The sequence below is a fragment of the Nesoenas mayeri genome (genome assembly GCF_963082525.1).
Source record: "Nesoenas mayeri genome assembly, chromosome: 1".
Taxonomy (NCBI): domain Eukaryota; kingdom Metazoa; phylum Chordata; class Aves; order Columbiformes; family Columbidae; genus Nesoenas; species Nesoenas mayeri.
The window spans coordinates 122,867,057-122,894,147 of NC_137541.1; the positions used below are offsets into that span (position 1 = coordinate 122,867,057).

Below are 27,091 nucleotides of genomic sequence, written 5' to 3' on the forward strand. Positions count from 1 at the left end.
ACATCTGTTTCCAGGAATGAGGTACCTTGCTGACCATCTGGACTCCTTAATTTTCATCCTCACAGAAATACCTTAGCAAATACTTTTAGTAAAACCATCTACCATGGACTCCAACTGGCTTCAGTGGGTTTACCACATTTACCATTAAAAGAACCCATAATATTTCTGTGGATTCTCACATGAGGAAGACCACTATTGTACTTTCTTAAATGCCAGCATTTAAGGACCATGTAATTCAAATTATAATAACACTCAGAGGGGGTTCTTGCTCTTCACAGTGCAATTAAGTGATGGTTTTAGACCACAGCTGTTTTTAGAGTTCCCATGGGTCAAGAGGAATGTCACGTGCAAGGAGCAATTATAATGCTGTGATTTACAATGCTCTTCACAGTCATCAGCCCCACTTGTCCCTGAGCGATTACTCAGTGTCAGCAGAGGCTGTGGAGAAGCCAGCAGCACAGACCTACAGAAGAAGTGCCATGCTTCTCAGTAGTGATTCACCCACTGAGCACAAAAAGCCCTCAGAGAAACCTGATGCAGCCTTCCTCAACTGGAAAGATGGGCTGCATCTACTCTGCCTTTTTGGCGTGCTGCCCGGCACCCTTTTCATGACCCTCTGTGCTGCCCTGGTCTCAGACTGCCTGCAGGGATGCCGCTGGAGCCCCTCATTTGGTATGACAGGCTGGGAACCTCGTGAGTGGCTTTCCCAGAGCTGCCCAAACCCCTTACACACCTGCAGGATGACACAGTGCTGGCCAAACCACTGCACACCCAAACTGCTGCCTGCCCCGCCACACACATTGTGTCTCCTCTGAGGTCACACATCACCCGGTGCACCAGTGCAGGGGGACCACAGCAGGATCTGGCACCAGGGGCAAGTTCCACTTGCTACTCACCATGCCACCAGGCACCCAGGCTTCCCTGACCCATGCAGAGCCTGGGCAGCACCAGTCAGCACAGCAAGCCTCTCCGGGCACAGCAATGCATGCATGGGCTTGACACCGTTTTGCCACATGTAAGGTTATCACTCCCCATCCTCCCTGTCTCAGCCAAGTCCCCTCCATTCACCCCAGAACCTAAGCTGCAAAGCTGGGGTGCTGCAGAGGGACAAGCCCACCCTGTGCTGTTTCCAGCTCAGGCAGGCACCTGTGATGGACTGCACCTTCTGGCACATAGTAGCAGCAGATGGGAGACCCCAGGCAACGTAGCTCATCCCCTGAGGACAGAGAAGGAGGCGCTTACGAGGATCCATGAAGTGGCTCTGGCCTACCCATTTACCAGCTGTGATACCACTGATCTCTATCATAGGCCACCTCCCCACACCTCATTCTGGCTTACCACCAGCATTTAAGCCCAGGTCTCCTGAGAAGTTCAGATGGCTGAGCTGGCAGTCTCTGGGCAGGGGTAGCAGAGGATGGTGAGGGAGCGCTTCTCCGCTGGTAACTAAGGCAGGAGAGAAGGAGGGAGAAAGACAAGTCCAGGACCAGCACCTGCTGGCCATGTCTCTGTGCACTCCATAATGCCTACGGCACACCCAAGGACCACCAAATGGACATTATGATCAGCTCTGTCAATCACAGGTGACTCCCTGTGGACTGGTGTCCAAAGCACAGCCCGAGACACAGTAACATCTCAGGACAACTGCAAGCATTTAAGTGTACATTGAACAAATACACACTATCTTTTAAAGCAAATCTCGGGCCCATCAGTTGACAATGCACAGCCCTTTTGCAGTCCTCTAATCAGAGAATAAAGTTTGCTTCAGATGCATTGCAAATACCTCCCAGCAGCTCTTTCAGTGGATCCAGCCCAGGGAGTGAAACCCTTGACAGCTCTGTCTCTTGATCCACTAAATCACTTTTCAGCAAAGATTAACAAGGATGTCAGTGAAAGCCAGTAGCGATTTCTCAATGCACATGGAGCGTGGAAGAGCCACTATATCGAAGTAGGGGAAATCACTACTGACCTGAAGGTCAGTGTAGGAACCCCAGGGTGAAAGTTCTCATGAATTAATAGCTGACCATAACCCAACATACTAATCGCCCACCTTCAGCTCAGCCTGCATCCTGACAAACAAAGCCTTGGGGTCTGGAGTTTCTTGAAAATGACTTTTGCAGCCCAAGATTATGCAGATTTTCCTTCCTGATGATAGTCCTCCTTTCTCTGGCGGGAATCCTAAGCTCTTCTAATGCGGCTCAGATGAATCTGACCAGCATCACGAGTGCACTGGTTGATTTTTTCTTTCATTTATTTTTTCCCTTTGGCTGGGTGTAGCTGTTATGTAATTTTTTTCATCAATATGGGGAGGGCATTATTTATAGGGGATTACAGGGATTACTAAAGCAAACCATTTGCACTTTCCAGTGGCTGGTACAACTTGCAGTATCCTACCCTGCCTCGTAGTTAGCAAATTGGAGGATCAAACAATTTTGGTTTGATTCTCCTCCAGCATGCTGACGCAGCACAAGTCTTGTGTCTACACTTTGAGTGCGCTGGGCACAGACCCATACCCATCAGCTGCTTCCAGTACTCCTCTGTGCAAAGATACAAGTTGCTTCAGGGCAAGAGGGATGTGCTTTGTTTTTTCCTCCCCAGCATTCTTACATGCCTCTACAGCCTCTGCTTAGTGTGGGTCCCTTCAGCTTCTCCACACAGACCCTTTACTCCTTTGACACCCTTCTCCATCACACTTTTCACCCAGTGTGGTCCATTATAACCATGGCTGCAGCCACTTATTGTTGAATAAGCTGCTCAGCCCCAATCACCCCTCCACCACAGTGCTATGGATCCCAGAACTTCTAAGGTGCCAACCTCCTTGACATTTAAGGAGTGAGTGTATTTCTTCCATGACATTCCCACTCACTGAGCAAGAGAATGGGAATAATGCCCATGCATTATTAAGATAATAAACATCTTGCTCTTTAAATTTTCCTCAGTCATATATCTCCCAGGTAGCAATGCATACAGATGGAACAGATTATACATGACATTTTCATTCTGTCTGTCACATAAAAAAAAAACGGTGGTGCACGCAGCCTGCGAGAACACTGACTATGCAACAAGCCTTCTCCACCCTGCCTCACCCCACTGCTGCTTTCAAGGTGAACTGTGAAGGGAAACTCAAAACTGAATCCTTTTTCGCCCTGCATGCATCTTTCACATCAGCCCTCAGCAGAGAACTGAGCTGAACTTACCTCATTACCACAATCAGAAGGTCCACAAGAGCCTGGCATGGGTTAGCCTTTCCTCAAGGTGCATCAACCAGCCTCTGTGTGGAAGCGTCATGTGAATCTTCATCAACAAAAGTTCAGAGGTCTGCTAACCCTGCTTAAGGTGGCTAAAGGATGCCCCTTGGGAGAAAGTGCATCCTAGTGCTAGGGTACGTGTGCTCCTACAGAACTCAGCCAGAAGCCTCTTACTGATTCAGCAGAGCTGCACTATCCTCCCCAAACCATCCCCAACATAAAATGCTGAAGATTTTAATAAGCCAGCTTTTCTATGTGCCAGCATTCTCCAAACAGGGGTGACTTGGCAGCCTAAGCACAATGAAAAAATAACAGGGATGAAAACCCTCACAGGTTTACAGTGAGCATTAACTCCCATTAAAAATGCTTTTAGAAGGCAACCTTGAATACTCCAGAACTGGAATCTGTCAATGCATCACTCCCCCACTTAACCAGCATTCAATAAGCGGTAACTCTCCCACTCCTCCACAGTACTGCACAAATAGCTGTGCAAAGAGGAGCAGCATTAGCCTAAGGTAGTCCACCAGTTGCAGCCTGTGTGTTTTTAAAGGTCTGTTGAAGCAGCACTAAGAAAGCAACACATTACATAGGTCACAGAGAATAACACATTTTTAATCTTCCCTTTGTGCAGCAGTTGGGAAAATGTATGTTTTGGCTTCATATCAATTCTCACTTTCATCCTATCTGAAACTCAGAATTCTAGGAAAGGACACAATAATCATTCTCTTTTAAATTTATCTTTAAATTTAATCGCAACACTCCCAACGAATTCTCAAGCATCTCATTTGCTATAGCTCAAGTTTTTCTGAGAGCTTCTCAGTCAGATGTTATGTGAAAATCATGCCAGCAACGAGGTTTGAAAAAAAGTGAATCATAAAATGTAAAAGGCCAATAAAAAGAACCTCACATTTTAAACAAGAATCATGATTTTTAAGCCCGTGATTACGTGCCACACGTTCAAAATATGTGGGGGGTTTGCCTTAATGATTCTTAAAGGTTTACACTGGAGACACTGGCCGTGCTGGACAGATCCTAAGAGCTTCTCTGAGCACAAATACCGTGTGACAGACAGACTGGTCATGTCTTAAGCAAAATTTCTATGACTCTAACGGGACTGCTTTAAATTTTCAAGTCTTCCTTCATAAGAGAGTGTAGCAGCTTACTGAACAGAAACTGATGTCATTAAGCAACAGGTGATGTGTTTCAGTGATCAAAGCCTAGATTCAACAGCAGGAGCCCATGAGTCACGTTGACTGTTGCTGTTCTAACTGCTCTTTGGATGATTTCCAAAGCAACACATCCCTGTGCGCTTGTTGTACCCAGCTCAGCCTGTAGCTCCGATAGTTTACTCCCGAGTAGAAATCCAGCTGAAAAATTATTTTCAGAATGCCACTAAAACATTTACTGACAGAAATATTCTGCTGACACTGAGGATCCTGAAATTCTTTAAGCTCAGACTACAAACAAATAGCATTTTGATGGACTAGTCTGATGGACGATGATGCGCTCTCGCTCTGTGGGAGAAAACCCCTCCATGCACAAGCCTCCTGGGGTCAAGCCAGTGGCCGCAGCGAGCGCTTTTCAAGTAGTGATGAGTATTTTGACAGTGCAGAGACCTCAGTCTGCTGAAGAAACCTCCAGAGTGCAAGATTAAGCTGAGAGAAAGAAAAAAATCAGGAAAAAGGAGTGACTGAAGACATACCTAAGATCTTCACCATAAAACCACTTGTGCTGATTTGTTTGCTGAAGGTTAAGATGGAGAAAACATTCCTGAGCCAGGAAAACTGCCAGATGTTATTTTAATACTTACCCAACTCAGTGTTTGTCCACAATCCACAAACAAGAAAACCAGAGTATCTAGGAGCATAAAACTACTTATTTTATATACTTTGGAACTTAATCTAAGGAAGGGTCGAAGAGCTACACTGTTGGATTCTTCAGTAAACAAAATTTAGAATATTTGTATTCAAACTGTTCAGGCCTTTGGGAATGCCAATGCAGTTTGACATTTTAGGTATCTGGCCATGGTTTGGCTCCACAGGCTCTTCTGGCTTTCCAGAGACACCACATAGCGTCCTGAAATTTTATTCTTGGAGATCACGAGTTGCTTACGACCCAGTGGGACAAACCACCTATCGGCAATCAAAAAGGCAACCGCATCGGAAAGATGTGCCAAGGTTTCCCTTCCTCTGTAGGAAGAATTTATGACCACTCAGGGTACAGTTACTCAGTTTCTTCCATGGCACAACTCAAGACTGTTTGCGCAAACCCAGAATTGATCAAATCTTGTGATAAACTCCAGCGTCTGTTCCTGCGTTTACAGCTACTGCGAGAGAAGGCACACGCTGTTATGCATTAGTTTCCCAAAATAGCTAACTACCAGTCTGGGTGGCTGACTGGGCTAAACAAATTGCAACCCAGGGCTCCCTCCTTAGCTTCCCCCACCCCACCCCCTATTAAAAAGAAAAATAAAAAATGTTCATATTAGAAACTAACAATTATGAAGAAAATAGTATATCCAGTTGAGAGCCAGTGATTCAGCAGACTTTTTATAAATAAATCCTGCTGCTGAGAAAGCACCAGTGCTTGTGTAACCACGCACCAGGTCCAGCAAGCACAGCTCTGCTTGCGGCCACTGGTTTCAGCGGTCAGTGTTTCGATGCCAAAGGCAAAGACAACTTTCAGTACTTTGGAAGACAGTAAAGCAGGCCTGGTAACATCTCCTTATGCCTGGTCTTGTGGTCTCCCAGAGACCACTTTCCCTCAGAACCAGCACTGCTGCATTTCAGCTGGGGCCCCGAGAGACATGCTACTGCTGATCAGCTCTTGGGATGAGCTGGGCTCAGGAGCCCAAGTCTTCTGCTCTTGACATCCATCGGTCTTCTCATAAGATCAGAAATGGACCCTGCAGAAAACAAGGGCATGAATGCCTACTGAATGCAGGCATCAACCTAGAAATTGAAACAAACAATGCAAAATTTAATACCACACTAAAGGAAACTGAATAAAGACAAACATACAACATTTATATGTGTACAGCCCATGTTGACAACCTTCTTCATTTTTTGAAGTTGAAAGCTTATATATTCTCCTTTCTACTTAAATACAATCTTGGGCCCAAAGTCCTAGCCAGAAGCAAAGTGACATTAAACCACAGGCTTTCTGTTCACTTTCTATTTGAGAAAAGCTTCTGAGAAAGTTTTAAGACACGGTTTTTGAAGCATTCCGTATTTCCCTACTTGTAGTTCGCGCTTTTTACACTACAAATCTGAAATTTCAGCAGCCCACCAGAAAGGGCAGCTCAGGGAGTCAAACCCATAACATAGACTTCCAAACCCATAGCTCCTCCTGACTGAGCTCACACCTGCATGAAAGGAAGTTCGGTCCCACAAGCAAAAATGATTGGTAAAAGAAAAGCTCTGCCGGAAGGAGGCACCAGAGCAGACAGCAACCACACAATTGAAACTGTCAGTAACTACAAAAATAAAAGCACATCTAATATAGATCCCGCTTCACTAAGTGTGTAGTGCATCCCTTCTATTTTTCCAACATTTTTTCCAGGAAAGAAGCGACAAAATGTGGCAGCACACTTTTAAAAGAAGAGCAGATTTTAAACCAGGAAAACAAACAAACAACAAACAACCAGACAAACAAACACCAACACAACACAAAAAACACACCACACATGGCTCCTAAACAAAGAGACAAAGAAATTTCCTCTTTGATTTCTCTAATGCACTTTTGCCTTTAAAAAAAGAAGATACTCAGAAGAAACACTGGCTGCTTCTTGCCCTGAAGTTCTGCATCCAAGGAAAAACAGAAAAATAAAAAATCAGCATCTCCTCCCAAAGATGACCCAGCTACCTCTGTGAAAGAGAGGAAAAAAAACCAAAAGGACACCTCGTGATGAAATAACATGCTAGAAAGTAGTCACACCAATGAAAGCTGTCACAGGTCTCTCTGGGAATCTGACCTCGGCCTCCGGACTGGCTCTCCCTTGGGCAACGCACAACGCTGCAGCATCAGAGGAGGCAGCTTTTGGACAAAGCTCATTCAGGTAAAGCATAACCTCTTTGCAAAATAACGTGTCACTGTCAATTTACTTTCTTCTACAGAAATATCTATACACACAGAGTCCTTCAGAAGGAGAAACAGCCAGTGCATTCTTTCAGTAGCACAGGGAGATCCTCTGGGAACTACTGCATTTACATCAGACCAGCAGGAGGTTATGCACTACATTAATGTCACCTTTTGTGTGCATGGCTTTTTCTCCCATTTTCCCAAGAGCAAAAGAGAGACAAAAATATACATTAAGACCTTTGTCCTGACGTTTTTCTCAGTTTCAAACGTCCACCTGGGTCTAGCTAAAGGTAAAACAAAGCATCTTTTATTCTTCTGTTCACAAATAAGCATGGTTATTCTCTAACCTGCTATCTGGAAGTTTCTGGCCTTTTCTATAGAGAATAATTTTTTACCTGTACTTTGAACAGAGTTATTACCTTAAAGAAAGTATGACGTGTCTTTTAGCAAAGTTATTTTTTCCTTGTACCTTTTTGGCTTTTAAAAAAATGAGTCAAGTTTTATTTTTAATCACACTTTTATTACCTTTTTCCAAAAATAAGCAAAAAACCCCCTCCAACAAATCACATCCTATACTGCTACATTTACACTGTAGACCTCTTAATCTCTTATGTAAATACACATATTCTGAAATAATCTGTCTTTGGAAAAGAATGCTATTTTTACCATTCTGATGATGGATAAATCTTCATTATCAATGTAATGCTCTGAGAGAAGAGAAAAATCAATTTTCAGAGTTGTCAAATATCAAGATAAGCATGCAGATTAAGTCTATTCAAATTATTTTAAACAAAAAGAAACCTCAAATGTTACAATAACTTAAGATAGTGTACTATACCACACACATAACATGGCCAAAACTGATTATTTTTGATGGACACGAGTTATCACAATTGTTTTCGATAGCAGGAATAAAAAAATTTTTAGAAGGTTTCAAACGTTATTTGGAACATTTACTTCTTCTTGCCCATTAGTTTATCTTCATGGTTGACTGGGATTATGCCACTGCATTCTTCTGTCTTTGATACAGGATGCTTTACAAAAGTACGTCTAATTACATCAATATCACGTCCTAAATGATCCATCATGGCTGATACAATCGAAGGTGGGCCCTCTAAGTCTATCAAAAAATACCTGCAATGAGAAACATACACACAATAAAAAAAATACCCATACTGCAACAAGATTAATTCAAGTAACTGTTCTGTGGGATTTCTTAAATGAAGCTTTCTAATTTTTTCTTACGTCTTGGTATCAGAACTGTTCGAAATAAAAGCTCAGTATTATCTTGATTTCAAATGAGAAAAGTTCAATTGAAGGAGGCTCAGCCTGAACTTTGTTGCACAGCACTGCCTACACAAGGAGATTAAAGAGAGCTCACTCTTGTACCTGTTCTATTCATTTCCACACTTTGATTTGAAGAGCCTTAAAAAAGAAAAAAAATAAGGTAGGGTGGCACATTCATTTCACTTACAACATTCATCCTCCTTCCTCAAATTCATGCCATTGTTTCTTTGGGGGACAAATGCCGGTGTGAAACATTTCAAGCTTATATACATACAGGCACATTTCTTCCTTTGAAGTCCTATGTTGGAGTTGAATAGAAATTTTAAAAAAAAAAAAAAAAAAAAAAGCAAGCAAAAGAAACCCAAGGGGATGGACTTCTCCCAAATTAGGCACATCTGTGATGTGAACACACCTTAAATTTTCAGTCTGAGGGTGGGAGCTGAAGCCATGTACATGCAACGTTCAGTTGGTACTTGCGTATAATGTCATGCTGACATTGGCAGGACTGAAGTGTCTTACGTCCACACAATCACAGCACATCTAAAACACGCTGCTCCAGGTAAGCACTTCGTGTCCACCACACAGCTATCTTTGACATCTATAAAGAAAAAGCCAACCGCCTTCCTACAGAATAGGGAACATTGCTCCCCAATAATATCTTGGGTCATCAAGGTTGTTTCTGCAATAAACTTCTTTGCTGAAGAACTGCACCTTCTTCAGGAGCTCAACTATAATTTTGTAAGAGGTTTTTAAAACTCCAGTACACCCAAACAAGCGAAGAAGTGTTCTGTACTTCACGAGCACCATTTCAGACATGGGACACAACTACACGCTACACACTAATTTAATCTCAGGTATGCAAATTCAGATCCCATCTCTTAACATGAAACGTACCTTAATTCAGTAGGAACATTATGTCTGCTTTTCCTGCAAGCTATGAGCAATCTGGTGTTAAACATCATACTAGTGATAAAAAAAAAGTGAGCCATGTCACTGGCCACCCCTCCTCCGTTGGAACGCTGTGAAGGAACCAGCCTTGTCAATGGAGCTGTAACCAGAACACTTTTTAATCATTTTGCCTGCATTTGGCATGGTACTATCTACCGTACAGTAAAAAGACACCGCAACTGTCTCAGAAATCCTTCTGAAGATAGCTAACCACCCACCACATTTCAAAGACTATCAGTAATTTAAAGGCTACATGTACAGCACAGCACTTCCCACCTAGCTATTTCATTTCAATCTTCATGCACCCTCTCACTAAAGCTCCCCTGTCCACCTAGTCCACTCAAGCACACCTCCCCATGAAGCATCAGTATAACTTGAAAGTGATATCCCTGAGATGAAGCCATTTTACCCGAGCAGGATCAAGCATCCCGGGTTGATTTTAAAACTGTACCTACTAGAGAGGACTTTATCCTGCAAGAGGTCTGGATTCTCACTAAGTCAACTATAGCGTGAGCATCACACTTCACAGTCCAACTTCATAAAGGTGATCTTGAACGGCAAGTCCACAAGACTAGAAACTGAACTGGGGAGCGTGGCCAGGAAATACAGGAGATGGGGGCATGAACAACTGACACATTTGTGTTCTTCACACCACACAGAGTTAAGTTCCATCCAACTAAATGTGTTACGTCAAAAATATTATGCACAGAGTAGACCCGTTGGGCCAGAAATGACTCAAGCAGCGTGTGCTGGATTACAGCACAGGGGTGGAAACCACCCAGGGAAAACACAGTGAAAAAGCTTCTCCTTAGCCAGACATCCTAATCCTGAAAAACTTAATAGCCACAATGCGGCTCTGAAGTGTTTTTCAAAAAGACCAGACTGAAGCACCGAATTCTCTTATGTGAGGGGTCTTAGGACAAAAAGAAGTATCTCCCTGCAGCCTGTACTGAAGCAAAGAGTCCTCCAGAAGAGATGCCCAGCTGGTGTGGGCTGCAGCAGAACATCACTGAAGCCAAGGGACCAGTGCCAGGTCACGTCAGCAAAGGTGCTGCTCCTCGGACAGCAACAAGGCTGACTGAGAGCTACAGGAATAATGTGCCTGAAGAAGCAACAATAATGTGCAACAAAGCTCTGGTCAGCTTGGTGCTCCTCACAACTCCTCATAGGCTTCAACTGGGGAACAGGATTCAGCTTAATACATGTGGAAAACAGAACTGCCTAATGTTTTCCCCTATCCAGAAGTAAGAGATGCCACCCAGCTAAAAGTTCAGGGAGAGAAACAATTTTTAAGCTTGTACAATTCATTAGAAATAATCCACGGCAACATCTGAAAGATGTACACCCCTTAAAAAGGGAAAGTCGTATTTTCTGTTAAAGCCACTGGTAAATTTAACAGATGACTCTTAACTCTTCTCCTTGGGAAGAAGCCTTCCAAATCCTCTCGCAGTTGCACCTAACAGAAAGGAGGATGGGGGAAGAAATTCTAGCTGGTGATGCACCTCCACTTTCAGGCCCCCTTCCCTTGGCAAGACCATTCATCCATATTTCAAATCGTGCTCTTCGCTGCATCATTTTAGTCCCACCATTTCTCAAGAATTTAATCTTGTTTCTGCTTGCAAGACGTATGCTGCTTTTCATTATGCTCCTAAAAAGGCAAGTGTGTGTTTTATTTTTTTTTTCCTCCAAAGGCTGCTTTGCAACTTTGTGCTTTCTCTCACATTAGCAAAGGGTGGAAATTTCCACTGACGCACTGTTGATAACTGAAGGAGAAGGGGGGGATGGGAGGATGAGCTTTTACAGCATATCTTTATGACTCCTCGCAGAATAGGTATTTTATCTGAGGACACAAAACTGCAGTAACTGGGGACAATGTGAGTTTTCAAAAACAACCACCACTCTTCAATGTTATCAAGCAACGATTGCTTTCCTGTACCGAAAAAGGACAGAAGGAAAAGAGGGCCAGCATGAAAATATATATATTCCTTTATTAAAGAAACAGAAGAAACTAATGGTTGCAAAAGCAATAACCAAACACAATTGACAATGCAATCCTTGAGGAGATCTGAAACCCCTTCCCCACCAAATATACACATTTAAATCAGGCATCACAAGGCCAGGGGTTTTTTTTAACTCGCTCACTCACAATGCAGCAACCTTAATTTGAGGCAGTGATCTATGACCTAATACGCAGTGCTGTAGCTACTCTTTCTGTAGTAAACAAACACAAATCCCAGAGAGGCTTAAAGATAGGGAAAAATACAGGAATGCAAGAGGGAAACCACCTCATTCTTGCAAGCAAAAATGCAAAAGCATTTAGGCTCTCTAGTAGTCGGCCGAGTCACCAGGGGAGAAATGCAGGAAAATTCCACTGATTCACTATGAGACCAGAGTTATTTTTGTCAGCTTGCTCAACTGTAAATAGAAGGATGATTTAAATACAGGAGAGCAGGCTGAAACATACTAAAACAATGCATGAACTGGGAAAAAAAAACAATCACACAGTCTCAAAGGAGAACATACCTTTGCATATGAAGGGGAAAAAAAAGCAAACTTTCATTTATCTTTTTTAACATACTCAAGCCAGAAATTGTTTGAGCCTTGAGCCCTAAGGATACTCAAATATTTTGCTTTCAAATGAACAGTCTTGGACTTCTAAGAACCCTGAAAAGCACCTGGATCAAAACTCATGTTTAAACCCTCCTAGAACAGGACTCTGTCAGCCTGGGGACCTGAGGACAAAGCACAGGTATGGAGGACTTGGAAGAGGCTGTGTGGTCCCATGGTTGTGCCAAAAAAACGTCTGTACGCTTAAATTTCTCCTCTACACAGTGGCGCTTAGTTTATGTAAGCTTCCCCAGTGGAGAGGTAGAAGATAAAAAGGAAGGAAAACACTGTGACAAACAGGTAGAGGTGAAGCATCGGGCAGGGCAACAGCTTGCCTGGAGGAAAACAAGCTGAGCCACTCGCATGAGAGCAGCTGGACACTAGTTTTCAGAAAGGTAATCCTACATAAATGAAATTGGTTTGCTGCCTCAGTGATCCCTTTATCTTTGGGACCGCTGCCTTGCTCTGAAGAGAGGTAGTTTGCTTTTCTTCTCAACTCTGGTCATCGCTATCCTTCCTTAGCAGAGCAGGCAGGCAAGTTCCTGCTCAGAAGGACTCTAATTTTGTACCTGGAAGGACTAGTATACGTGTTATTTTTAGCTTTTAAAAAAACACGTATGGAATAGATGGACATCCCTTGAAAATGACAAGAACAGCAATGGGGAAGTACAGTTCAAAACCAAAAGCTGGTACCTTAGGAACTAGACTGTGTCACAGCAACAATGCAAATAATTCGTAACGAACAAGTATTTTGGGGAAAAATACATTTTACCATCCAGTCTTCAGGAACTTCATTTGCCAAATGCTATACATAGACATCTGTTATTAAGCTAACTAAATAATGGAAATACATCTTATAGCATATCGGAAAAAATTAAAAAAAAAAATACTGTTACACTGCAAAAGAGAAACCAGCCTAACATATTTGGAGTATTTGAGAAGTTATATTCACTGGGCAGGATTTGAAAACGTTATGAGTGGGCCTGAAGTTAACACAGCAAATATTCATTCTGCTTGTGCTCGCTTCTCTGCTTTCTGTATAATTCACAGCTTAAAAACCACCAAAACGGCGACTGATTGCCATCTCACCAAGCCCACTTTTTAAGAGCAGTCATTGCACTTAACCAACATGCTTGCGCAAGGTCGCTACAGAATATAGCGCATCAGAAAATTATACCGGTGCCTCAACATCACCAAGTATTGCACTGTGCAATTTCTTCTAAAAAACACCAAAATTGCAAATTGCAATCCAAATAAGAGAAGGTGAGGGGAAATTTTTTTTTAAACAAAAAACAACCCACACACCAACATTTCAGTATTCTGACACCTGAGGCATATGCACACTTACATACATGTACATGTGGATTTTAAGGAAAAGTAATGGTTCAATTCATCAATGAAGAAAGCCCCATCTAGTGGAAGAAGACAATCAATTTAGCAGAAAATACTACAAATGTGCACAATACTCAAATATTCAAACTGGTTTTGATCTCATCCAAGTCCATTAGAGACCGAGACCTCCTTTTTGCTGAAAAAGATCAAGATGTTCTAAAATCTGAACAGAAACAAACAGCACAGGCTGTGCATTAGCTATAAATTTAGTTCAGTGGCATTAAGAAAAGAAGTCTTGCAATCCCTTTCATCTGTTTTTCTTTCCTCCTCTTTGGTCTTCAACCACAATGAAGATCTACCTGAGTGAAGCTAAACAGGTCAGTACATTTATCTGCAGGATGCAGTCCTTTATGCAATAGTTTGTATTTTCCTAGGGGGTGGGGACAAGAAAAGGTGGTTAAAATTTGTAAACACTCCAGAGAACAATTCTGATGAATAACTGTAATTTTACTCTTACAAATAAAACAAATAAAATTGTATCCAGACAGTGGTGGTTATTGGAAGGCACTTCAGCATCTCCTGTCCACACAGAATACCATTCTGCAAGAAGCCGCTTGTTTAAAAATAGGTTGTGTAAGTGCAGTTCCTAAGCTCAGATACTTTATGGAAAAGGGAAAAGTTTGAACATGTAACGTAATTTACATGGACACGTTTCCAAAATATTCAAATCTCTTAACATGATGCACAATTACTGAAATACTCCTCTTAATAATTAACTATTTCTAGTGCACTGGGCCACCAAGACGCAATGAAATGAGAGTCATGCTCCCTTGCCTGAGCACCTACTTTGGCAAAAAATGTTACGTCACGCACCACATAATGAAGGCAAAACACAAGGTGATGCCAAAGGAGGACCAACTGCTTCAGCCCCTAAACCACCCAGAGCATGTGAGAGTGATTTGTGGGAACGCAAGGGTGGCCTCCCAGCCTTCCCCACCATAGCAGAGAGGAAGCAAGTACTGAAGTGCTTCTAGCTCCTGGGGAGCAATGGCAGCTCTGCAGGGCCTGGAAGCCAAATTGAGTTCATCATGCTGCGTTCTTGCCTCCTCACCTTGTCATTTTCATAGAATGATTTAGGTTGAAAGAGACCCTTAAGGTCATTGAGTCTAACCATAACCTAACTCTAGCACTAAACCATGTCCCTAAGAACCTTATCTACATGTCTATTAAACACCTCCAGGGATGGTGACTCCACCACTTCCCTGGGCAGCCTGTTCCAATGCTTCAAAACCCTTTCAATGAAGAAATTTTTCCTATCTAATCTGAACCTGCCCCTGGTGCAACTTGAGGCCATTTCCTCTCATCCTAACACTTGCTACTTGGGAGAAGAGACCAACATCCTCCATGCTACAACCTCCTTTCAGGTAGTTGTAGACAGCGATCAGGTCTCCCCTCAGCCTCCTTTTCTCCAGGATAAACAGCCCCAGCTCCCTCAGCTGCTCCTCAGACTTATTTTCCCCCATCACACAGACAAGTCCACAGCATAACTAACGTTGCAACCTGGATTTTCTGACTCCTGAATGCATCAGATGCTATCGGTATATACCCTGTGCTCCTCAGTGGGTCCTGGCAACCACCAGGGTCCCTGCACATATCCTACAGAAAATTCCCCCTGCATGCGTGAAGATAAGCTCCCAAAATACAATTCAGCATGAACAAAAGTAAGACCTGAGTTTGCTATTTCAGAGAACAAGTGGGCTGATGAGATATCTGGGAATGAACAGCCAAACAAAAAGATTAAGAGACAAGCAAGCAAATAACAAAAGAAAATTGCCGTTTTTCTAAGTCAGATTTGCAAGGGAAAAAAAAAAACAAGGCAATGAAAAACTGGCAACTAGAACATGGAAATTGTTATGATAATCAGAATTACACACGGTTTAGCTGGAGAACTCACAAATAAGCTAAATGAAATAATAAAAACATGGGGAGAAAGGTCTAAAAACATTACTCTATTACAGGTAGATTTAATAGGGGAAAGCACATACATACACAAAATGAAGGAGAAGGCCACGGTGGTCTATCAGTTTACAAAACCATACTAAATCTGAGCACTGACCAGGCTGTTGTATATAATCTGTTCTACAACGGAGATAACAACAATAAGAATGGAAGCAATGTTGTGGGGCAGGAAGAAGGGAATAAAATCACTAGTGACAAATCTCTAGGGGATAGCAACATACACACTATACAAAACCCACTTACACCCGGCCATTTTCTACTCCAGTTTAACCAATTCCTGATCTGCAAAAAGTTTGAGCCAACACCTTCCCAAAGGAGTGTCTGGATCTTATTTTCTTAAAGATCTGGTTTGGAGCCATTCTTGTACCATCTCCCCTGAAGTAAAAATAACCTACGTACCAACCACATCCCCCAAACCACCTCCTTTATCTGATGCCCTGAAGCATTAAGTGTCACTAGCATATGATTAAGGGGTAGCCTGGCAAGGCCAAAGAAAACAGGTATGCCACAAAGTGCAAACCCACAGACTGTGCCACTGAGATCTATCATTTTACACGCAGTTGCAGTATTCTCCAGTTTAGCGCTGACCAAATTCACGCCAATAGCTCTGCAATGGCATCACCCAGCCCCAGTCTGGATGCTTTATTTGAAAGCTTCTGAATCATCTTAAGGAGCAAACAAAATCCATGGTTCAACATTCCTCGAATTCAAATATTAATACACACCTTATTTAAATCAGTTCACTTTTGCTTGTTCCAGAAATAAGCACCTCTGGGCACATGTAATACAATATTTTAAAAACATACACCATGTTAAAAGCAATTTAAATACAACTCATTAAAAATTATAAACAAGTAGTGGCTAGTAAACAAATACTTGGCACAAATCTATTGCCTATTAGGAGATAAAAGCTAGGAATCTTTATTTACTTTCTTCCACTGTTTATTCTGAGACATGGTGGCCACGGGCAAGTCACTCAGGCTCAATGCCTCAACTAAACTTACATACCTAAATCATACTGGAATCAATGTGCCCTTGTCACATTTTATTCAGTGATAAGGTGAATAGCATTTGTTACAATTTTGTGAGATGTTACTTGAATCACACTCTTAATACTTTAAAAGAAAAGTTCTACTATGGCAATTAATACCGTAAAGGTCAATTACTAGCTAATTCAACTTTAGTTTAAAATATCAGTAAACTAGTGATGCGAAAGTTTGATTCTTCAGACATATCCACGTAGTTCCCAAAACATACTATTTTCATAATTACTTAAATGCAAAAGCTGTCAATATTAGGTCTCTAAAAAAAGTAGGGTGTTTTCTGCCAAAAGAGATGCATTTTAAAAAAACATCTAAATTTGTTTTAATATACCCTCCATGCACATACACCACCTGTTCAGTGAATATAATTTCCTGAGAAGAAACAAGTCAATTATGTGTATGATCTGAAGTCTTCAAAGCTGCCTGGGAGAGTAAAACTGCTCATTCCAGTGACAGCTGTGGGCCACAATCCCCTACAGCAGGCTTTGAAAAGAATCTGAGCTTTGCAGATCAATTGCAGTAAAATTCTCTTTCTCTGTGAAGTCTCCTGGATATTCTTAAATTTATAATGTGCCTATATTGCAGTATATCCAGGACAGATGATGCTCAAGCACTACAGAACTCAAAGGGACAAAATGCTTTATTAAGTAGAGAACTATCCTCCCTACTGACCTATGAATATGTATTTTCCAGTTTAATTCATTACTGTTCACTAAAGACACCACCAAAACCTGCCGAAGTCCAGCAGTAGCTTTGCTGTGCACATCACACTTCATGTGTGCACATGTATTCATGTGCACATGCACTTCATGTGTTCATGTATGAAGACTTGAATTGCAGTTTAAAATGGCATTAGCTAAATGGGAGAAGGATGACTACCAGGAGCACATCTTAGCTGGCCTGTGAATACCTGGCACCACCTTACTGATGTCCCTCAAGGTAAGAGACACAGCCTGCATGGCTCTGGGAGTTTTACATGGCAGCAAAAACAGGTCCCTGTGCTGGTCAGAAAGATTGTTTTATTCTTCAGGCAAACACACCAACCACACAGGTGTGGGGATCCCATCCCATTCTGAGTGACAGGAAGATGGCTCATGCAGCAGTCACTAGGACAAGAGCTGTTGCTAAGAGATGCTATTAAGCTGTGACCCATGCTACGGCTATTGCATTTCACTAATTTTCATATCATTTACCAGCCAGCAGGTCCGAGTAACTAATGCATTCAGCATACATAAGTCTCCAACCATCTACATACTATTAGAAAATAAACTAGCTGAAGCTCTGCTAAGAATCACTTTTTTTTTTTAAAAAAAAAAAAAAGAGGCAAACAAATCTCCCCCAAAATTCAAAGCTTTGAAAGATTCAACACTCTCTCCCCAACAGACATAGTATATTATTTGCAGTCTCACAGAAGCCCTTTCAGTTACTTCAGAAAAAGCCCAGACTAAGGAAAAGGTGACACACTCTGTACTACTTAATACATCACTGTACATCAGCTTGATAAGAAAGGGAACATAGAATTAAAAAATTGGCTACGAAGGATAAAAGACCTTAGGATTTCTTAGTAAGGAACAAGTTTAATTCAGCTTAATGAGGTATCTTGAAAAGCCTTTTTTTTTCTTTTTAACTTTGTCCTGTTAAAAAAATTTCTTTTTACAGATGCTGAAAAGTAGAAATGACTGATTGTATAAGGTGGATCAAGAACTGACTTTTCACTTCCTATTCCTAGATTATGTTTAATATCCTCAGTAACTTATTCTCCAGCCCATATAAAATACTGGATGGTATACCAGGAATGCAGTGTACCCTGAACTGCAATCTCCTCAGCAAATTCTACAGAAATACAATTCCCCCACATTACCAGATACTGAAACTGGCTGCTGCTTCCCCTTGTAATATCTCATTTCTCCTGAATTTGAGTTCTCCAATTAAAAGCACACAAAACAACTATTTCCTGTAGTAGCCTCTTTCAATCACTTCTCCCTTTCAAGAAGCCAAGCAGTTTAGGGGAAGGAACTGTCACATTCAAACAGAGAGAAACCAAATCCAGCGCAAGCAGAACAACTGCTGAGCATTTAGAAACACTTGAACTGGGAGGTGAAGGAGGAACAGTGACAGTGACATAAATCTGATGGCTTCCTGCCCACGTTTCAAGACACAATCGCAATCATTTCCTACTGAAACCTTGCCTCATTCAGAACACAAAATAGATCTGCTCTGAGGACTATACAGAGAAGAGAGTTATAGTCTACACATCCCCTTGTCCTGCTTATTATGTAGCTAATCTGCTACAGTAAATGAGCTAAGATAGTTTACATGTCTGAAAGATCCCCTGGAGAAATGCTTTCTATTAATCTCTGCTACACAGTTTTTGTGATGCTGGTTACTTTTCTCCTGTCCTGGTTTCCCCATTGAATAACCCAAGAGCTGATCTGCAGAAACACTGCCACCCAATCCAAACAAGAACTGTCATCTGAAGTGGTGAAATGCTAGAATGTGCTATGTACTCTAGAGAAAAAAAAATCTAGAATTTAAAGTCTCAACTTCAGCATCAAAAACTAGTGGAACTTTGTTCCTCTGCCTTAGCTACCCAACTGTACAACAAGAGTAGCATCAGCTCCTTGTTCTGCTGAAGCAATTGGACAAGATTTTAAAGTTCATAAAAATGCTTATACTCCAACAGAAGGACAAGGTAATTAGTAATTCTGTCTTGAGATAAGGCTTTGATTAGCTCCTGTGTGTAGGCAGCAGGACTTCATCATAAAATGCAAAACTGGCAGGATCAAGCCATGGTTTTGTGCTGGTTTTGGCTGGTATAATTTTATTCATAGTAGCTAGTACAGGGTCATGGTTTAGATCCATGCTGGAAACAGTGTTGATAATACAGGGATGCTTTAGTTATCACTGAGCAGCGCTCACACAGAGCCAAGGCCTGTTCTGCTTCTCACAGCACCCACCAGCGAGTGGGCTGGGGGTGCACAAGAAGCTGGGAGGGGACACAGCTGGGACAGCTGTCCCCAACTGACCAAAGGGATATTCCACACCATATGACGTCATGTTCAGCATGTAAAGTTGGGGGAAGGAGGAACATTCACAGTGATGACATTTGTTTTCCCAAGTAACTGTTTCCCATGGTGAAGCCAGGCTTTCCTGGAGATGGCTGAACACCTGCCGGCCCACACGAAGTGGTAAATGAATCCCTTTTTTTGCTTTGCTTTTGTGTGCACGGAGGGTTTTTTTAACTATTAAACTGTCTTTATCTCAACCCACAAGTTTTCTCACTTTTACTCTTCCAATTCTCTCCTCCATCTCACCAGGGGAGAGTGAGCAAGCAGCTGTTTAGGGCTTAGTTGCTGGCTGGGGTTTAACCACAACGGTTTTGAATGACACCATGGAGCAGGAGTGCAAGACAGTGATGGCCACACCGCCATTGCTTTCAGTTAAGTAACAGGCACGTGGTGGAGATTTCCTCCCCTACCCTTTCTGTCAGCCTGCTGTAACTGGCAGCTGTCACCACTCCCACTTTGCAGGAGAATTAAGAGGTCCTCAAAAGAGGGAGTTAAAGCATGAGTCACCCCCAAGGAAATGATCCAAGAAGGGCTTCATAGAAGTTACACCTCTAGAACCACCTTCCTTTCCCCAGTGCCAAATGCCCCTCAAGGAAGACAGTAGGTAAGCAGGTTGGCCAACCATCCGATTACACACAGTTGCATTACAGGGATTAGGAGGAACGTGTCGCTAATTGTTACTTTGATTACCGCAGGCAGCCCCAGCACAGCGCAGGTTGCTTAGCAACACTTCTCAGCCCTTGTGAGAGCCAGCATCCATTTCGGTGGTAGCCTCGAGGAGCAACACCACACCGGCATCAGCGAGTGGGGGGCGCAACCCACAGCACCTTCCTCCAGCACCGCGGAGGAAGCCTGACATCCAAGGTGCCAGTTCACAGCTTCATTTACAGTTATCATACTTCCCATAAACCACACGGTCATCTTTAACATCCTTAATAAAAACTGTTATCAGAAACACAAGCAAGTCTTAGAGGGTACACATGGCAATTAACATTTAGTTCAGATGCATTAGAGAAAAAGAATCAATCCTGCCAATTAGCAACCAGCAGATTAAGTACAACTGTTATCAGTAAACAGATTGACTGGCTTGGAAAACGGTTACGTAAAAATGACTGAACAAAATAACATTGTTTATGTTGGGGAAAGTAGTTCTGCAGGCCTGGACTAAGGCTACTCATAACACAACGACTAAACACAAACAAAAAGCCAACACCACACAGAATAAAAGACACAAAACACTTGAAGGAGAACGCACGCATGCACACATAGCCACGCACCACCTCACTGGGATCACAGACAGCACAAGTGGGCACACGGAAGACCAAACAATGAGTTACATATGTACATTTATAAAGAAGCACCTAAAGGATTTTAAGTAAAAACATATCCTACATACCCTCCTCTTCTGTGGCGCTCCTTGTGCTTGGAGATTTTGTAAGGCAGAGACTTTTCTCCCAGGTTTTCTAGGTTCCTCACAACAGCTCCTCTCTCCATAAGAGCCTCAACAGTGCGCTTCAGCACAGCTGCAGTCTCAGGCTTTAAAAGAAAACAAAAATAAAAAAAGAGAAAGCAGGCAATGTACACAAATCTGGTTATTCTTATTATGTGATTAGAAGGGAGACCTTTACTTGCACAGCTCAGCACTGGAAGAGATCGCTCTGTAACCGAGGAGGGAAAAGAAGAAGCAGACCTCCTCCTATGGAAGACCATTTTTAAGAACAAGCAGCCAGTTGCCCTGTGAATTACGGCAGCAGCAAAGATTTCAAAGTCAGCCCCCAGTAACAACAGGAAAAAGGAAATACTCAATGGATTTAACTCACCTGGTATCACTTTGGCTGACCCTTGAACACGTATATGTGGCAGAGAGCAATTATGAACTGCAACAGTTTTAAGGTTCCTGGACCATCAAGGCTCATTAATATTGTTAACTGTAATATTTAAAGTGAACAGTGTGGGGGAACACTAATCCATGGCTTGCTACAGAGACAACAGTTAGCACCACATTAATTTTATACGGTCATTTCAACTGCATGTGCTTAACAGATATTTGGACCCTTGGCTACATGATTGCACATCTCATTACTTTTGCACAGCCAACATCCAAGCCCTTTTAAGAGTTAAGGAACTGACACACAGTAATTAGTCTAACACACAGAGATTTCACTCCTTAAAAAACAAGTTTGAGGGACAGGCAGCCAAAAAACAGTAGGTAAAACAGATGCAACTGTTCTTGCTCATTGCGTATCAGAGCTCTTTAGAGTGCTGAATCATTTCTGTAACGACGCTCAACAATTTCTATGAAAATGTTAATAAAGTTCAAATCAGAATGTTTTGAAAACTGCAAACTTGTACACTCTCAGCAACAAGAAGTATTCTAAGAAACAGATCTCCTACAGAAAAAAAAATAAACTAAATGGATGTCCAAGTGAATACAAACGAGACTGTATAGCTTTATCTCCCAACTCTTGCAACATTTCACAATAAGATATATTCCCAAGTCTACTTGTCCACTGAGACAGCAACAGCTGTACATGGAAAAGTAGTGAAAGAGCTGATTTTCAGTTTTATTCAGATTTTATTTTGTTAAATCTGACAACCATAATATTTTCACTGTCTCTTCTGAGCCAGAAGAGAACTTGTGAAATCCATCAAGCACCTTACGTGTGACTGAAAGTTAATTTCTTAATTCTAAGGTAGAGATGAACACCATAGCTAAGAAAATGTCCAGACCCCTACATGGAAATTGGTGAAAAATGTGGTACCAGAACTTCACAACATGAAATGCAGCTCATACTCTGGCGTGTGAAATTTCTTTTTCATTTTCCTGAGGATACAAGGTGATACGAAAGAGCCTCCAAACGCAGAGCAAATTCAACGTACATTTGGCAACATTGACTGCTCTTTCAAAGACCTGAAGTACAGATGGCATGAAACATTTTCTCGTTTCCACAGGCTAACTGCCCTGTGGCAGTTGAGACTCGGTCACAGGTTCACACTCATTGCTCCTCACTATTAATCAGAAATTTCATCTCCCCCTCTCCAGCAGCATAAACTATTTGGGAGATTTATTTTCAACACAAAGAGCCTAAACAGTTATAAGGTCAGCAAAAATGCCTGGACTCTTTTTTATAAACATATATTTAGACTGTATTGTAAAACAATTATGGGGACCACTGTCAAGGTTTAAAGTTTGTTCACATGTAAAGAAATGTCACTACCTTGACAAAATTCTTCAATGCATTAAAACTATTGTTCCTCACAACAGACAAATATTAAAGGTGTTCTCTTCTCACAATGTGAAAAGTTAGGATGAAACGATTAAGAGAACTTATGGATTATACTGTATTAATTCAAATAATATTTTAGCTCAAAATCAGGAATGAAAGTATTTTTCGGTTGACTTAGGATGGCTGCCTCCATTATCACTCATTAGATTTTCAAGTAAGCACCTTTTGTGCTTAGGACTGCCTTCCCCAAAATGTTTGCAGAACTGAATTGGTCTCTTTACAAATCTTTTTCACCTCTTGCCACAAAGCACACCATTCCCACAAACTTTACAAGAGTCTGAATTTCTGAGATTTCCAAAATTCCTTTACGCTTGCCTGAAACAAAACCAGGGTATTCAAAACTTACAAAGGAGAGACAGACAGATGGTCAGGCACACCATAACTATACAATGCTCTGCTAGAAAAATAGCATAAAACCAATTCTGTAAAATCATGCAGGCACTCACTGTTGATGCTACACCTGATGATGCTGATGAACTGATGATCCTGACCATGTTAACACTTTCATTTCCCCCTTTAAATCTATCTCGCCTCTCAAATACTTCTGCACACTATTATAGAATACTTGAATCAAATACTACAGAGTATTCCACCATCACAAGACTGGATTCTTAGTCTTTTCTATAAGCTTATATTCTCCATCGCACCCATGTGTTGTTTTGCCACAGCAGAAAGCGTTCAAACTTATGCTACTGGAGAAATACCAGTAGTGTGAGAAGTTGGCCCAAACTCTAGACAGGTTTTGTGCTGCTTCCATCACCACGCTCAAACCCATCTAAATCAGGAGCTACGGGTGAGATTCCCTCATTTGTTATAAAATAGCAGCTTCACACAGGTGAGCCAAAAAGTAGGGTAACAGAGCTGCTAGTGATACCCATAGTTTAACACTGTAAGAACCATACCAGAAATCTGGGTTCAATACAAGGGGACAGGAGGGGACAAAGGTATTTGTGAAGCAGGCACTGAGTTAAGTAATATTATCCAGAAGGTTTTGCCTTTGAAACAAGAATCTGACACTGACCATTAGGATTTTACTTACCCACATTAATAAGGGAAATAAGCAGTTTTAGAAGAGAAAGGTCAGCTAACCTAACAGTTTAATATTTTTATGTACTCAGCACACCTGTAGCGCTTCCAACCCCAGGCTGGAAAATACCTTCTTGGAAAGCAATAGGATCTGCCATTCAGGTCTTCTCCCACTGAGCCTGCTGTGTGTGGTTAAGTTGCAGAAGCCTCCACTGCGCTCAGGCAATTATTGTGGGAGAAATCTGTCAGGTCAGTGAATAAAAATACTGTTAAGTTTACTGTCACTACTTGTCTCCTGCTCACATAAAAAATGCTGATCCGGAAGCAACATCTGTTCAAAAGAGATGTTAATTGTTTGTGACCTTTAGACAAACAGCTGTACACCCACCAGTGGAGTTGTCTGACATACCATTCTTAACCATGCAGATTTAAGTTAAATGTTATTGCATAAGCTGACTCCTTTACATCCCTCATACCCTCAAATGACACATAAGCTTTTTGTCTCCTTTGTGCATGCCAACAGATCAGCACATTCCCCGAGTGGCTGCATGTCCAACATGATCTGCAGTTTCTAAGCACAATGAAGCCTAAGATCAAGTCCCATATATTTAAAAACAAACCAAAATAAAAAGAACAAGAAAAGAAAGCCACAAATTTCTACATTAAAGATTGTAAGATATTACACATTTTTGCAACCTCCCCACTTGTGGATGTACTTTGAAAACATAAACTAATTGTTGGTTTTGAAAGCTTGTCACTGTAATCCCTCTCATTCCTCCTCTCAAAAAAAGATCATGGTTTACCATAGCTTGCCTAAGGCCATCAACCAAACTATATATAGGCTAGCCTTTGCTAACCATAATATCCACAGACACAGGTTCCTTGGTTTGCCTCAGAGCCAGACCAGTTGAGGATGTAGGAAATGGTATCGCCTGGCTCCCAACCCAGGAGCCACAACATTTTTTCCTGAACAGCCAGCAGTAATTTCAGTACCGCAGATGTGGGAAAGCAAAGATAGGGAAGAGAAAGGGAGAAAATGGAAGGTGGTGCCAGGATATCCATGCTGGGGAGCAGGGAGCGCTTACAAGAGCATTTAAGCCCTGGTTTGTAATTCTAGCTCTGGTTCCCCACTCCTGTGTGTATAGTCAAGCCAGAGCCCTTTCAAACTGGCTTCACCCTTAGTGAACTTGGTGAACTTTGTTAGTGAACTTGCTTCACTGTCATTCACCCACGAGCAGTTATCTTGTTCTCAGAAACATACAGCCCTTCGGAACCAACCAAGCCATGGAAGGATGAGGAAGGAGGTCACTGCAAATTCTTCAAGGCCTTTCTGTGGAAAACTGCTCCTGGAAGAAGTAATTGTTGTCTACAGATTAAAATTCCTCACTCCTCTACACCCACACTTCTTAAACGTAGAGCTGCCCAGAAGAAATGTGTTAACTAGCGTGTCAACGTTGTACCTGGCTGGCAAAACAACCACAAGGGAGGTAAGCTACAAAACATACTATCTGCATATTGTTGGCTTTCTCCAGCGATGAGGATCGCTGCAGCCACATGTACCAGGCAGCTGCACCACCAGGGAGACCCCACAGGAACTACAGACATGAAGATCACCAGGCAGCTTTCCACAAAGAGCTCAGTTCATGTTATTTAAAACTCCGCTATCCCTTTGAAGTTATACATTGCCACAGGTGTCACACAAACCACCTCTGGCTTCTCCCTGTCTCCTCACCAATCTTTCAGCTTAGTGTAAAAGTCACCTGAGTGAGCAGAAAGCTGTTTAATGCACAGACTGCTTCAGCATCTCACCAGACCGTGCAGATGGAAATGGACAGGGGTGCAAAACCCGTTACCACCCAGGATCAAAACCGCAAATGCACAGTAATAACCAGCAAGTGCTGCAGCACAGCGCCAACAACCTCTTTTTGAGGGGAATCTATTACATACCACCAGTGTGAGTAAAAACCATAGCACAGCTTGTATCAGTCACACAGAATCCACATGGCAACCACCAAGTGTAATCAAAATAATGGAACAGAAAAAAAAAAAAAGGGGGGTAGGGAATACTCTGACAGCAAATTGTCTTCTGTTCTCACAGAATCACACAGAATCACAGAATGTTAGGGACTGGAAGGGACCTCAAAAGATCATCTAATCCAATCCCCCTGCCAGAGCAGGAACACCTAGATCAGGTTACACAGGAAGGTGTCCAGGTGGGTTTTGAATGTCTCCAGAGTAGGAGACTCCACAACCCCCCTGGGCAGCCTGTTCCAGTGTCTGGCACCCTCACTGAGAAGAAGTTTCTTCTCAAATTTAAGTGGAACCTTTTGTGTTCCAGTTTGTACCCATTACCCCTTGTCCTATCACTGGTTGTCACCAAGAAGAGCCTGGCTCCGTCCTCGTGACACTCACCCTTTATATATCTGTAAGCATTAATGAGGTCACCCCTCAGTCTCCTCCAAGCTAAAGAGACCCAGCTCCCTCAGCCTTTCCTCATAAGGGAGATGCTCCACTCCCTTAATCATCTTTGTTGCCCTGCGCTGGACCCTCTCCAGCAGTTCCCTGTCCTTCTGGAACTGAGGGGCCCAGAACTGGACACAATATTCCAGATATGGTCTCACCTGGGCAGAGTAGAGGGGCAGGAGAACCTCTCTTGACCTACTAACCACCCCCCTTCTAATACATCCCAGGATGCCATTGGCCTTCCTGGCCACAAGCGCACAGTGTTGGCTCATGGTCATCCTGTTGTCCAGCAGGACTCCCAGGTCCCATTCCCCCACACTGCTCTCTAATAGGTCATTCCCCAACTTCCACCAGCAGCCAAACAGTCATGAGCTTGTCAGCCATGAAGCTGCAAAGAGCAGCTTGAAGACAGACTAGAGACACAGCAAGGGCTTGAAATAAAGCTATTGCAATGCTGATGTCTCTTAAAAAACCCATCCAGTTCTAAAAAGAAGGACAATGTTGTGGCTGAAACTAGAGCCATGTGAAAAGAGTCTGCACCACTGCTCAATTTTCCACCTTGTTGGCTGCCCAGAGGGAGTTCCAGAGAGGACAGAAAGTCATAGGGACAGAAAAAACAACACTGGCTAAAAAAGCAGCCTTCTCAAGCCACCAAAGCTCCTCTGAAAAGAGTCAGAGAAAGAAAA

The 27,091-nt window shown here is 42.3% G+C and overlaps 1 protein-coding gene across 1 annotated transcript in view; it reads right to left on the minus strand.

Moving 5' to 3' along the window:
- Positions 1–7,856: 7,856 nt before the first annotated feature.
- The window catches only part of MRPS6 (mitochondrial ribosomal protein S6), a 47,657-nt gene continuing 28,422 nt past the window's right edge, over positions 7,857–27,091 (minus strand). Inside the window, exons 2-3 of the mRNA XM_080364032.1 lie at positions 21,026–21,165; positions 7,857–8,459 (exon numbers count right to left, since the gene is read on the minus strand). Of these exons, the coding sequence (XP_080220158.1) occupies positions 8,279–8,459; positions 21,026–21,165 (321 nt within the window). The 3' untranslated portion in view covers positions 7,857–8,278. The remainder of the gene's footprint in view (positions 8,460–21,025; positions 21,166–27,091) is intronic.